Source organism: Gordionus sp. m RMFG-2023, chromosome 4 (genome assembly GCF_954871325.1).
Source record: "Gordionus sp. m RMFG-2023 chromosome 4, tfGorSpeb1-WG-v2, whole genome shotgun sequence".
NCBI classification, from domain to species: Eukaryota; Metazoa; Nematomorpha; class Gordioida; order Chordodea; family Parachordodidae; genus Gordionus; species Gordionus sp. m RMFG-2023.
The window spans coordinates 27670244-27684144 of record NC_088778.1 but is presented as its reverse complement, the minus strand read 5'-3'; the positions used below and the strand labels follow the sequence as shown (position 1 = coordinate 27684144).

Sequence of the window (13901 nt, the reverse complement as noted above, 5' to 3'; positions counted from 1 at the left end):
TTAACAAATCTATTCATTTGATATCATATAAAAAAACATTTGTTTTATTAAATAAAAAATATATAAGAAAATTTTATAATTTAGCATCATTTTTGAGACCTTAAAAACAAATAAATATTTATATAATATTTTCTTCGTTTAATAATTTTTTTCTAGGTTTAATCGGGTGGGACATCTTCCCTATACACTTTATCTATTTTCCGCATTAAAATAATTTTATGCAGATATTGTTTACCTTCTAATTAATAAAAATTTTGTAGACCAAAAATATTTCTAACATTATTTTAATTAAAGTGAATACAAATTTGTAATATTTATAAAATGTTCCATAATAGGATAAATATTTTACTCAATTTACTGGAATACATTTTCTATAAGATTAGATCTTCAAATTTAAAGAACTATGCTATTTATCACTTAATAATTTTTAACTCGTTTCGGGCATATTCATAACTTTTTGCTTCTTCTTTCAAAATATTCTTAGAACTTCGAGTCAAAATTTATAACTTTGGTTCAAAACTTTTCAGGTATTAGTAATATTTATTTATATTTTTAGATATTAGCCTTACTGTTTGACCCTAGTTGTAGTACGACCAGGCGCGTACGAAAGAATTTGGTCTGGGGGGGGGGATAATAAATTTTTTAAGAAATATTATTGTTTTTAAAAATATCATAAATTTATTAGAACTAAAACTATTTCTAATACACAATTTTAAATTAATGTGAATTATAAAAAAATTATAGGTATAAACCGTCATATAAAAAACTATAAAATAAATGTGAATTAAAAAATATCAAACGGATATAACTGGAGGTATAGAAAAATTATAAAATAAATGTGAATTTTAAAATAAAAAGTGAATATAACCACTATATAAATCACTTAAATGACCCAAAATAGAAATTTGAATTTTTTTAGCCTTTGAAATTTATATACATAAAAAATGTAATTGTTGTAAATATAAATTAATACACAAAAAGTTTCTTAGGAATAATTGTATTTTGTATGTTATATATTTACATGTAAAATCCAATCTTCGTTGGGATTGAGCTAATTTTTCAATTATCTCTTCCTTGCTTGTCAAATGTCTATGAATATTCAAAAGATCCAAACCTTTCAATCATTTTCAGAAGTTGTACTTCTTGGTATGTTTTTCAGAGACCTGCAGGCCCGGCCCCAGGGCCGGACCGTATTTTAATTTTTTAAATATACACGGGCCGGGCCCAAATTTTTTTTAAAAAAACGCTTGGGCGAGGCCTGAAAATTTTTTTAAATATCCAGGCCGGGTTGTATATTTTAAAATAGCCTATATTTGAAATCGTTATTAGCTATAAAAATCAAAAAGAAATATAGTTTACATTAAAAAAAGCCGGGGAGGGCCTGAAAGTTTTTTTAAAAAAACCCGAACCGGGCTGTAAAAAATTTAAAAAAAAATCCGGGCCGTGTCCTGCAAATGGTACCACTGCAGGGCTCTGTTATTCTTCTTAAAAAAGAATGTTCTCTCATTAATTTACTTATGGGACGAGTTGCTAATATATATAAACCCTTTTAAAACATTTGGAATATAATTTAAATGTGTTTGAAATGCAAAGCATCCATAGCATTTTTTGGGACTATATCAACCATAGTTAATTTTATAAACATAGTTATTCAGCTAATAAGGCATCATAAGATACTTTAACATCTTAATGATAAAAATCTAACAAATATTTTTTTTTCTATCACCATCTGAAAAAGGTTGGTAAGTCTTTTGTGGAAGTAATATCTGCAGATTAGTAAGTACTGCATATGAATTAAAAACCATTCATATTTGGGTTATAAATGTATCTAAGAGAGGAGACATTTGTTTTATAATACTCTTCGACTGATCTTATATTAATATTTTAACGATGAGCTTGCCTTGCTGCAAGTTGAAGGAGTCAAATATTAAACACGTATAGCTCTGCTTTTGACTCAACAATAACATATATGTAGTAATAAAAAATTTGGGGAACAAATTAAATAGGGTAAAATTTGATGATAATAGTGAAGGTGTAAGGCACAGGGATCAATTACGGAAGAGAGTGCATAGAAATGGTTGAAAGATGAAATTGTAAAAAAGGAAAATATTTATGGAAAGTTCCTGATTAATAAAGACGTAGATTTTAATGGTGTAAATAATCGTGTAAAGCAATTACTGTTCATGAAAAGAGTTTTGTAATCAAGAAGCAACCATTGCCCATGAACATCGTATGTCCAACGTAAAAGAGGAACGGCACCATGTTATGATGACAACAAATTAATGACGGATACTACGAAAATCGACTAAAAGAAAGGAGGATGGTAACGTTAGAATCGACCCTCTAAAAACAATACTGAGATGATTATCAAGATCTGATTGAGTGTATGAGATAAAGAAGAAATACAGACATAAAAACAATGTTTAAAAAAAATATGTGAATCATTTATTGAATGTTTATACGCTGATTAATTTATTTTGCATAGTGATATAAAAATGTATATATAATTTTGCCCAGGATTTTTGTTAAGGAGGCGTGTTATAGTATTATGTTTTTTATTATGTTAGTAGATTATTATTACAATAATGTCAAGGTTATATTGTATTTTTATATGAAAAAGAGATAATGTCAAGGATGTAATTTATTTTTTTATATGAAAAAGAGGAAAACTAGATCATTTATTTTTGAATATATTGTTTTTTAGTTAATTTTTTCGCATAATTAGATTGATTTTGTTTCATTGTGTATTTTTAGAATAATAATTTTTAATATAAAATAATTGTGTTTTATTTTTTCAAGAAATAAAAAAATAAGAGTAAAATTTACAAGTGTTTTATCTTTTAATAATAGTAAAGAAATCTACAAAAATATAAAATATGAAATTCTTCATCAACATTAGCTCTAATTTCCTTAAGTTCTAATAAAATGCTCTCCGCTATTCTCATCTTCTTAATCAAATCATTGTCATGTTTTTGAAAAGTATTACATATAGTTGTATAATTAAATAATACATTCTAATGAGAAAAAAAATTTGGAATAATAATTGAATCCAATAATTTTCTTGCTTCTGAGGAAATATTTCTTTCAGGCCATTGTGATATTTCAGTAATAGCAAATAATCGGCTCTTCTAACTCCATAAAAGCTGTTACTACTTGATGGCGAAGATTCTATCTCGTTGGACAAGCTTGCAATTTCTTTCTCCCTGTTGGACAAGGAGTTTCAGAAATAATTATTATTTGACTAGAAATTTAATGGTAGATAAATATTATGCCACTAAAAATTTGAAAATAATAAGTAAATATCACGCCGGAAAACTTGAAATCGAAATTAATTGATAAAATAACTTAGTAGATGAATGTGATAAATAAATGTAATTAAATATTTAATATGAGATAGGAATAAATATTAACAAATATAAATTAATATAAACAATAATATTTTGGAAAATAATATCCGGAATCTGCATTTTTTGGCTTTGGGGGGTGGGGGGGGGTGGGGGGTGGGGAGGGGGGTATTTATCCTACTGCCCCCCTTCCCGCTGCGTACGCTCCTAAGTACGACAGAATCAGATTGAACCTTTTATCCAGACCTAAGAAAATTTATGCAAATAATTCCATCACTTAATCAATTATCTAGTATATCCACTTCATAATTCACCAAACATCCTAATTTTTCCTCAAAATCTTAATATTTAACCATTAAATTCATCACCGTATTCATAACCTTAATTATAATTGTATACTTATCGCCTTTATTATTTTGGTCTTCAAAATAATCTTTATATGCTTTTTATTTTTTGGTAAGTCACTGAAACTCTGGAAAATTTTGAATATTTTTTTATTTAAAAGTAATAAATATGCCATCGTGTGGAAATTTTTTTGATGTAATAATAATTCAAAATTCATTACTAAAAATTTTAAGAATTTTATATTTATTTCTTATGAAAATTTTAACAATTCTTTAATTTTATATTAAAAATGGAAAAGATATATATAAATGACAGAAAGATTTTCTTCCAGTTCTGGGAATGCTTGTCTTAAGATTCCTCCGTAAACGCTCAATACGTTGAGTATGGGTCGATATATCATTTGGATCTATAAGGTTTCTGCTCTGATTGACCGAGTAATGATCATATCCATTTTCATTAAGATTTTTATAACTTAAAAAATATAAAATTTTAAGATTTTCAAGATCATTTATTAATTTTTAATAAAAAAAAATATTTAAAAAAAATAATATTAAAAATTTCCCCGTTCAGTGATAAACCCATTTTTTATAATAGATTATAGTTATGTTTAATTAAATAAAGAAGCGTCTACGAAAATTTTTTTTTAGAGTATCTTCTGAAAAATAAATTAAAAAAATTTGTGAAAATCAAAATTTTTACTTAGCAAAATCATTTAAAATTTTGAGAAAAAATTTCAGAAAATAAGTATAAATTCTTAAATTTATGGCCGTGTCCTCCTAAGACGCCTTATTAAAAAACCATACTTAAGTTTGTTCTAAGTGCGTAGATTTCATTAAATAATGTTATGTAAATATTTTTTTCTCCGAATCGAACGTTACACAAATATAATTAGCCAATTTCTTTTATGCTGTTTAAAGGAGTCTGCTATATAGATATTTAAACAGACTCTCTATAGAAATAAGAAACCCAAAACATAGCTTAGATATTCTTAATTCTGAGGAATTATGGAAAAAATCTGAGTGTTTCAGTACTATTCTGAGCGAAATATAATACAAGTTATAAGTTAAGCCTTTTTATCTGGGAAACTGAAGAACTTTGAGATCGGGTCATGATATTTTATTAATAAAAATTCCAAAATTATTATTAAACATAAAAGTGTGTAAAGATTTTCAAAATTATTTTACAGAAAAAAAATAAAGTATCTCTTAACAATAAAAAATTCGTCCCTTTTATAGGGAAAAAAAAGGCGCAATAATAAATTAAAATTAAATTGGCGCAAAGTGAAAAAAAAGAACGTTTTTGTGGAAACGAGTTGTGTTAGTTTTATCGTACATAATTGGGGATAAAACCTACCCCCCTAAACTCAAAAATATACCTTGGGATGCAGGGTAGTCTCCCGAACCCAACGGTCTAACTCATATTTTCGGATCACCTTACTGAGGACTCCTAAAGTAAGAAGTCCAGTAAAGTGAGAGAAAACACAAAAGCCATGTGTTTATTTTCACTGTGTTTAACTTAAAACAAAAGAAGGACCAAAAAGAGAAACCTTTTTTTAACTTTCATTTTATTGTAAACAAAGGAGGGGTACTAAAAAAACTTTATTTAACTTTAACTTAAACAAAAGAAGGGGATTAAAAAAAACTTTTACAGATACAATAAGGAAATTATACTTTAATTGTTTAATTTAATTGTTTAATTTAATTTAAATATCTAAGATTATAAATTAGGGTAGGGTTAAAATTGTATTAAAGAAAAGATCTGGTTAAAATTAAAAAGCTAGAGAGTTTTGGTAGATATATAGGTTGGTATTAATTTCTATAAATGGATCGTTTAATAACATATATCATGTTATATTACGGAACGAAGGCTAGTTTAAGAATCTTCAAACTATCTTTCCTGATCTAGTAATAAATTTTGATAATAATTTTTGTATATGGAAATATTACTATTTTTTATTCTATATAATTTATGTCAATATTTGACAGCAGTCATCTATTTTTTTTTGTGGTATTAAGTTCGAATTGGTCAAAAATGTTAGAAGAAGATGTTAATACGCTTATAAATGAATAATCATTTTATATTCAGGTACAAAATACAAATTCTATCCAAGTGTATTCAAAACTATTTGTTCAATATCTACTAAGCGACGATTTGTTTATTTTTATTACGTTTAATTAATTTGTTTAGATTTAATGCTAGGTTACTAATTAAAAGATTACCAAATGATATCAAATCAGTAAACATTAACTATCAAATTATATTGTTACTCTAATTAAGAATAAAGATCTTCAGCAATTGACCTTAATAAGTAATAAATTATGGAACCAAGACTATGACAATGTATTAAGACTGTATGAACACAATTGGCAAATGATTGCAGATGATGTAGATTTATTAAGGAGTATAAATGATGTGAAAAATTGTTTTTAATAACTATACTTAAAGATCATACTCAATCTATCATATTGGATATTTTAACTAAATGTTACTTTAACATGAAAATTCAAACTTTGACACAACTATTGAATCAAAGTAATGATGAAGTGCTAAAATGTATATAGGAATATTTATTCTATCTTGTGTAATATTATTTTAGTAATCAAGAGAGAAAATTGGCATTATAACCCTAAACTTGGAATTGTTTATATTAATGAAAGAATACCAAGTTAATTTATATAACTAATATTTTAAAAACATTTTTATTTCATAGAATCTTTACCAATGATGAAGCTCGATGACAGCAATTTGAAAAATTTAATTAATTCTATCTCATTTTTTGAAAATTAAAATTCACAATATTTTATTATAACAATAAATTTTTAACACCTTTTGAATATTTAAATAATGTTGACTGGAATTTGATAAGGATAGGTCTAGGTCAAGAAACAAATTTAATTTATTTGATGAATATGAATAATTTAGTAAGTTTCAAATATTTGTTTTGAAATAATTAATATATGCATTTTGTGTAACTTATTGCCCTTTTATAATAATTTTTTTTTATAGAGAGATCTGCAGAAGTACCATTCGTATGGCCCAGCCCAAATTTGTTTCAAAAAATTATTTTCCAGCTTTGTTTTTATATTTTCAGGTCCTGCCCTGGTTTAAAAAAAATATTTTCATGCTTGCCCCGGACTTTTAAAAAATATTTTATATTAATTTAAAATATAAAACATGCCCAGGTATTTTTATTTAAAAAAAATTCCCATGTACAATGGTTTAGGGCCAGGCCTGCAGATCTGATATATACAAAATCATGGATATTAAAATAAACATTAAAGAAAATTTAAAAAAAACTTTGAATATAAAAATAAATAATTCTTCAATTCATGTCAGGCATTAAACCATGAAAAGATATCAGGTTAGATTTACATATTGTTATAAATATTTGATGATAAAAGCATTTGTAGGATATCCCAGTTTTTGATGTGATATTATGACCTAGTAGCTTCAGGATCAAAATTCTTTAAATCGTTATGAAAGGAATTGATTAAAAAAAAGTATTTATTGAATTTCCTATTTCAGTTTGGATGATGGAATCTGGAAATAATTGCTTGATGAAAAAGTGTATAATGGCTAGCTGCCTCCTTAACTCACACAGCCGGTTGAAATTTGTCCCACCTAAAAAAGGACCTTTAATACTTGGTGGAACATATTTAACCTGACATGATTTTTTTATTTTATTTAATACACAGATGTTATAAATTTATCATATTTAAAAAATGATATTATTTATATTTATTTAAATATTTTCGCGCCCAAAAAGTTTCGTATTTTATCAATTCCGCCTTTTTTATGCAAAATATTTTTTATAAAATTTTTAAATCTACTTTAGCAAAATTCTTGTACATTTGATAAATAAAAAATAGAAACATTTATATATTCTATATATTTATCATAAATATCAATATTTTTAAAATTGATCATTTATTTTTTGGCAGTTACAAAAAATGTACCCGGTCATTTTAAGTCCCACTGTGCAATAATGCTTATTTTACATTTATATAAAAAAATTTCTTGTCTGATATAGTTCAACTGATTCGGATTCTTCTTTTGAAATATACTCAAAGGAAGTCGAGGACAACCTAATAAATTAAATTGGAGGGTGATTATATAAGAGGTCTCTATTTCGATTAAAAATTAACTAAAATCTGCTATCTCAAAAGATTCTTGACTCGGGTGTATCATCCTTGCGCAATCCAATATCGACTCCTTAAAAATATAAAAATATGTCGCTGATGATACAAGGAAAAAGTGATCGGATCATATTTCTATAAAAATTCTTGCTAGTGATTCGGAATCCCTTGGGAAAATATATTAGGACATTCTGGGAATGTTCTATTTGTAAAGTTTCGCTATGTATTAACGCTAAAAGAAATTGATTTTTCTTTTCATAACAAAAAATAATGTATATAATACACAGTGGGAAAAATATGTCCCTCCCCCAGTTATAAATTATTTTGTAATTATTGTATTTTATATTATAAAATTTCAATAAATATCAAAAAATAACATTTTAAACAATCTCAGTGATTATTTTATTTAAGTTTTTATACGTGAGCAATAGAAATTTTTTTTAAATATTGAAATGTAGCAATAAAGGGTTAAATGGAGTGACTGTTATGTCAACTGTTTCACTGTATCCTGATTAGAGGCCAGATGTGATATGGTAGTAGATAATAACCTAATTTATAAAAAAATGCCTAATAAAGTATTAGCTGCACACAGTGTCGACATGAGCGGTGGGGTAGGTACAATTTGAATCCAAATTTTTTGAGAGGGGTAGGGGGTAGGCAATTAAAGGGGGTGCATCATTTTGATAGTTGTTAGTAGAGCATTCATAATTTAATCTTTTTAAAATTTATTAAGGGACTAATAATATAATTTAAAAGTATAATTAATAATGTAGAAATATCGGCGCAGAAGGAGGCAGTTTTGTTAGGGGGGGGGGGGTAGGTATTGAATTTTGAAGGGATCCAGTGAATATCCTGTCATGTAGACTCTGGCTGCTATTGGATATAGATAATCTTCCCCTTGCTAAATTTGCAGTAGAGAGGAATCAGCCATTCTACTTCATTGCTTGTTTACACAAATTATAAGGGACAGGAATAACAATAGGAAATGCTAAATATTAGTCTGTAAACTTCTAAAAAAATCGAACGCGTTCAACGTTCATTGACAAAAATCGAACGCGTTCAAGTTCATGTTCAAAAAAAAGGAACGCGTTCACGTTCATCAAACCGTTCAAAATTTTATGATAAATTTTTTAAAAATTTAATTTAAATAAATAAACTTATATTTTTTAATACATTATATTTTAGCCATGTTAAAAAATAATATAGTTTTATTTTGATAATATAATTATAAATAAAATATAATAATATAATTTTTTTTTTTCTCTTTAGCTTTCACCTTTTCTGGTGATAAGCTCCTTCAACATCTCTCTCCACTTTATGTTATTGATACAATCTCTTTTATCTATTTTATACTTTTTATATTGGCTCTAACTTTATGGCCCCATTGAAGTTTTGGCCTTCCTCTTTTACGTTTGCCCATCACTTCCAAACTTTCAACTTTATTTCCTATGTAGTTCATAGGCCTTCTCATTGTGTGCCCATACCACCTAAGTCTGTTTACCATTAACTCTTAATGGGCACTACCTTTAAACTATTTAGTATTCTTGTACTGCGCACCTTATCCTTTCTTGTTACCCCAGCAATCATCCTCAGCATTCTCATCTCCATAGTTTGTAGACTTTTCTCGTCTGATTCTTTGGTTGGCCATGTTTCCGAACTATATAGAATAGTTGGTTGTACTATGGAACTGTAAATTTTTCCCTTTAATTTGTGTGGGATTTTTTTGTCAAATAGCACTCCAGATAAAGATCTCCACTTTAACCACTCTTGATTAATCTTACTCTTTATCTCTTTTTCTATTGTGCCGTTTGTTTGTATAGTGGAGCCCAAATATTTGCAGCTTTCAATTGCGGATATCTGCCAATTATTTAAAAATATAATAATATAGCGCATAAAAAGATGTTTTTATTTATAAAAAACTTTTATTATTAAATTTTAATAACAATTGTTTTCAAAATATTTATAACACTTGGCAGTTAATACGGCATTAGCCTAAAAACACGCTCTACAGGAGCAGGAGAGGATTGCGATATTATACTTAATAAACAGCTCTTTTAATGTGGAGAATTAATTAAAAACATATAGTTTTGTTATTTGCAAAAAATTGAGATTACTCTCGACAAAAAAAAGGATATATCGAAATTAACAGTTCTCTAGGGTTTTTAAAGCATTTTTTCAATGACGCTACAAGCTTATTTTTAATATGTTCGTTCTGTGGAAGTTTTATTCATGGCCATTGAAGTTTGAATGCTGGATGTATAATTGCAGAAAAAACATATTGATCCTTATATATATGTTCATTTAAAAAAATAAAATATGTGTAATAATTGAGAGTGATAGGTTTAATACCTTTTATTAATCCCATTTAATACGGCGTCTATCAATGGTTGACCATATTTGAGGCCATTAATTTTTTTAATTTTAAGATAACTATCGCTATTGTTGGGGTCAAATATCCCAAATGCATTATTTCTTCAAATATAATGATTTAACTTAGTTATATCATATAAAATCAAATAATTAATATTAAAATAAATGTCGTTTTAAATTGGAACCTGAAGATTTTGACAATATAATACTTTTTGGCAACATTTTACACTTGGTAAGCATTGGATTAGTTCCTTCAATATAGGATGTTAATGTAAAACATTTATCATATTTGGACATAGTAATGATGATTCATCTGATTTTGGATTTTCAGAATCAGATGATGAGGATTAAATAATAATATCCATGCTTATACTAATTTATTAAATTAAAATATAAACAATAATATTCAAATTAATAAGCTATGTGTTAAAAAAATTGAAATGTGAAAAGGAAATACACAGCCTATTAAAAAATATAAATAATACATTTTTAAAAAAAATTCGGAATATTAAATTTTTCAAATAAATAAAAAAAAATATATTTTTAAAATTGAATGAACGTTAAATTCGAACACGTTCGTCATAAAAAAGGAACGCGTTCACGTTCAAAGTTCGTCAAATATAAAAGGAACGCCGTTCTTCATTTTTTTCAAAAAAACGAAATTCGTTCGTTTACAACACTACTAAATATAAACCTACTGCTTCTTAGTGAGAGCACCCCCCCCCCCCGCTCTTTCACCCCACAAAAGGTTTCATTAAATGAGGTATATATGGATTATTATCAGATTTGAAAAAAAATTTAATATTGGAATTATTATTAATTCTAATTGCATTACATTTTTAAAATATTTATTGCAGCAAGTTAGCCATAAGAGTAGTTATCCTAGCATTATGTTTTTTTTCCATAAAACTGTAATTACAGTTGGGAATGACATTGTTGAATTTTAATAGGCACTTAACTCCCTATTTGGTAACTAATCTCGGTGTAAGACTTGATGCCAGGTTCATAGACTGCGGTTATAATTAGTTTAGAGCTATTCTATAAAAACAAACTACCGTTTATGTTAGATTATGAGAAATACTGTATTTTATTAACACCAAATCCATTCCTTTTGATAAAATCTAAAAGTCTCATACAGCTGTACAGGGCGGAGCAATCAATAAGTAACTTAAATTTTATAATTACGCGGTTCAGGTTAAGTCCTAATATAGGGTGAACTGCGTTTGTGATTAGCAATATGAATGGAGTACCATTATAATAATAAACACCTAATTAATAATCTGAGTTGGTTTTCAAGGGGAAAGGGCCTTATCTCCAGTAAATACTCCGTTATGTAAACACTGCTTGCAATACTAGATACCTTTACAAAAAAGGCTTTTGAGGGAGAAGTTATTTAATAGCCAACTACCATTGTTCATTGAAGGAACACACAATATAAGAATGATCCTGAAAAGTTGGATATTCTCAAACTATATAAATTTTTATTGTTGTAGATACAAAGAAATATTAATTATTAAATAAATATTTTTATCTACATTTCATATCCTTTTTTAAACCTTAAAATGAAATATTTAGTTGAATATTTTAGTTATTATAAATTTACCATAATTTGACAATTATGCTAGTTTCAATTAAGGAAAAATTAAATTTTTTTAGTAGATTTATTCCTATTCGTAAATAATATTATATTTCAACATTTATTTTCAAAATGTATACTTATTTTTGAGATGCCGTATAATTTTCGTGATAAAACTTTCGCTTAATATTCTTTGTCAAAAATCGTGTTTCAAATTTGAATTTTTATATTTCTGAATGAATCTTTGTTCTGGAATTAAAAAAATTAATGGATGGAAAATCGTTATCAGATTATTTTGATTTGTATAAAGAAACTGCTGTTCGTATATTTACAAAAGGTTTGGTAAATATGAATATGGATGATAAATTAATGAATGACATAATGGCTGAATTTGAGAAAGTATGTGAAATATTAATCTTTATTTTTAATATATAATTTATAAGTTGTTCACTAGAAATCTTCATTATGAATATGACAAAATTGGGCATAATATGGATGCTAAACTTTCAAATGGTACCTGTATATATCATTGATAAAAAATTAATTTTTAATATAGATTCTCATTTATCAATAAAGATTGAATTTGAAAGATCTAAAGTAGAATTAAGTAAAATGTTAAACAAGATTCATAATCAAAGGAATATGGTGTCAAAGTTATGTCCAGAATATAAACAAAAAGAATTAAAATATGCTTCTGAATCAGTAACTAATGTATTTATTTACATCTTTTAAAATATTTTAATCCAGATACATAATATGTCTCTTAATACTCCTGAATTTGAAGACACTTATAGAGATGATGAATTTTTTAATAGTTTGAATACAGAATTTTTATAAAATACAACCTCCCCCCCCCCACCATACAATTAATTTCATAAATTTATTTTAAAAGTGTGTTGTATATGAATAATTATATCTTTACCAACATGAAATATAAAAATAAATTTCTTATTTTTTTAAACTAAATTTTTAGTAATCAAATTTTAAAGATAATTATTGATTATTGTATATTATTTATAAGTATTTTTTATTTTTTTCAGAAATAAGTAAAGAATTAATTCCCTTTTAATAGAAACATTTTATTAACATTGCTAGGCATCTTTTATAATCATATTTTAAGATATTTAATATAGTGTTGTTAAATAATTGACTATAAAATAAACTCAAGCCAAAGTTGTAAAAAATGCCCCAGACTTGAGTAGCACAATTAGATGACTCATGAACCAGGCTCTTTAGTTGATGGTGAGACTACTTCCAACCCAATTTTCTCAAAGAATAAAAATATACTCTTGTATTTATTTTTAAAAAAATTATTTTTTCCAGATATAAAATATGTGATATCTCATATTTAGTAATTTATTTTTTATATGTGAATTATATTGATATCATTTTTTTAATATTTATTTTTAGCATGTATTTTGCTTTGTAATAAATATTTTAATATTATTATTAAAAATATTTTTTTAAGGTGGGTTTTTTTCAGAGATTTGCAGAGGTTCCATTTGCGCGATATAGTCCAAATTTTTTGACCATACCCAAATTTTTTTGACATGGCCTTGGTTTTATAAAATATATTATATTTTTTAGTTTTAAGAGCTAATTATGGTGATTTAAAATATTTGGATTTAAAATATATAATTCAGCACAGGTTTAAATAAAATTTGTAGACCTGGATTAGGTATATTTAAAAAAATTAAAATATGGTCTTGTCTGTTTACAATTAGAGCTGGGCCTGTAGGTCTAGTTTTTTATCATTTTTTTTAAAATAAATTTTTCAATATTTATTTTATTGTAATATATTTTTATTTTTCTTATTATATTGTAATATATTTTTAAGGTGGTATTTATAAGAATATATTTTACATAGGCTATACCATTAACAAAAATTCCTAAATTCACTTCCAATTATCTATTTCAAAAATGAATAATGGCTTATTATGCTGATAATTGTCAACCACTTGATTTGATTTTTGTAACTTATAAATTTTATCATTTCTTTTCCAAAGAATTTTATAAAATATGATGCAATTTGATAACTTTAACTTTATGACAATTAATTTATATAATTTCAAATTTATTATTTTAAATCTTTTTAAAATATAATCAAACTTTAAGATTATTAATTTATAT

The 13901-nt window shown here is 25.9% G+C and overlaps 1 protein-coding gene across 7 annotated transcripts; it reads left to right on the top strand.

Moving 5' to 3' along the window:
- Nucleotides 1-5684: 5684 nt before the first annotated feature.
- Nucleotides 5685-7476, top strand: LOC135928267 (COP9 signalosome complex subunit 8-like). 7 transcript variants are annotated; one of them, XR_010572266.1, is made up of 9 exons: nt 5685-5735; nt 5775-5842; nt 5889-5925; nt 5967-6090; nt 6135-6242; nt 6286-6354; nt 6400-6610; nt 7026-7050; nt 7100-7476. XR_010572266.1 is itself a non-coding variant. In XM_065464678.1 (7 exons), exons 1-7 carry the CDS (start codon nt 5721-5723, stop codon nt 6474-6476), a joined length of 510 nt encoding a protein of 169 aa, XP_065320750.1. In that variant the 5' UTR covers nt 5685-5720; the 3' UTR covers nt 6477-6669. The 7 variants fall into 7 exon arrangements, 1 of the variants encoding a protein (XP_065320750.1); XR_010572267.1 differs by having other exon boundaries at nt 5877-5925; nt 6135-6221; XR_010572265.1 differs by having other exon boundaries at nt 5877-5925.
- Nucleotides 7477-13901: the final 6425 nt, after the last annotated feature.

Coding starts and splice junctions, on each gene's coding strand:
- LOC135928267 (XM_065464678.1), top strand. Junction 5,926..5,966: donor TACCAAATGATATCAAATCA/GTAAACATTAAC, acceptor ACTCTAATTAAG/AATAAAGATCTTCAGCAATT. Junction 6,355..6,399: donor TATTAATGAAAGAATACCAA/GTTAATTTATAT, acceptor TTTATTTCATAG/AATCTTTACCAATGATGAAG.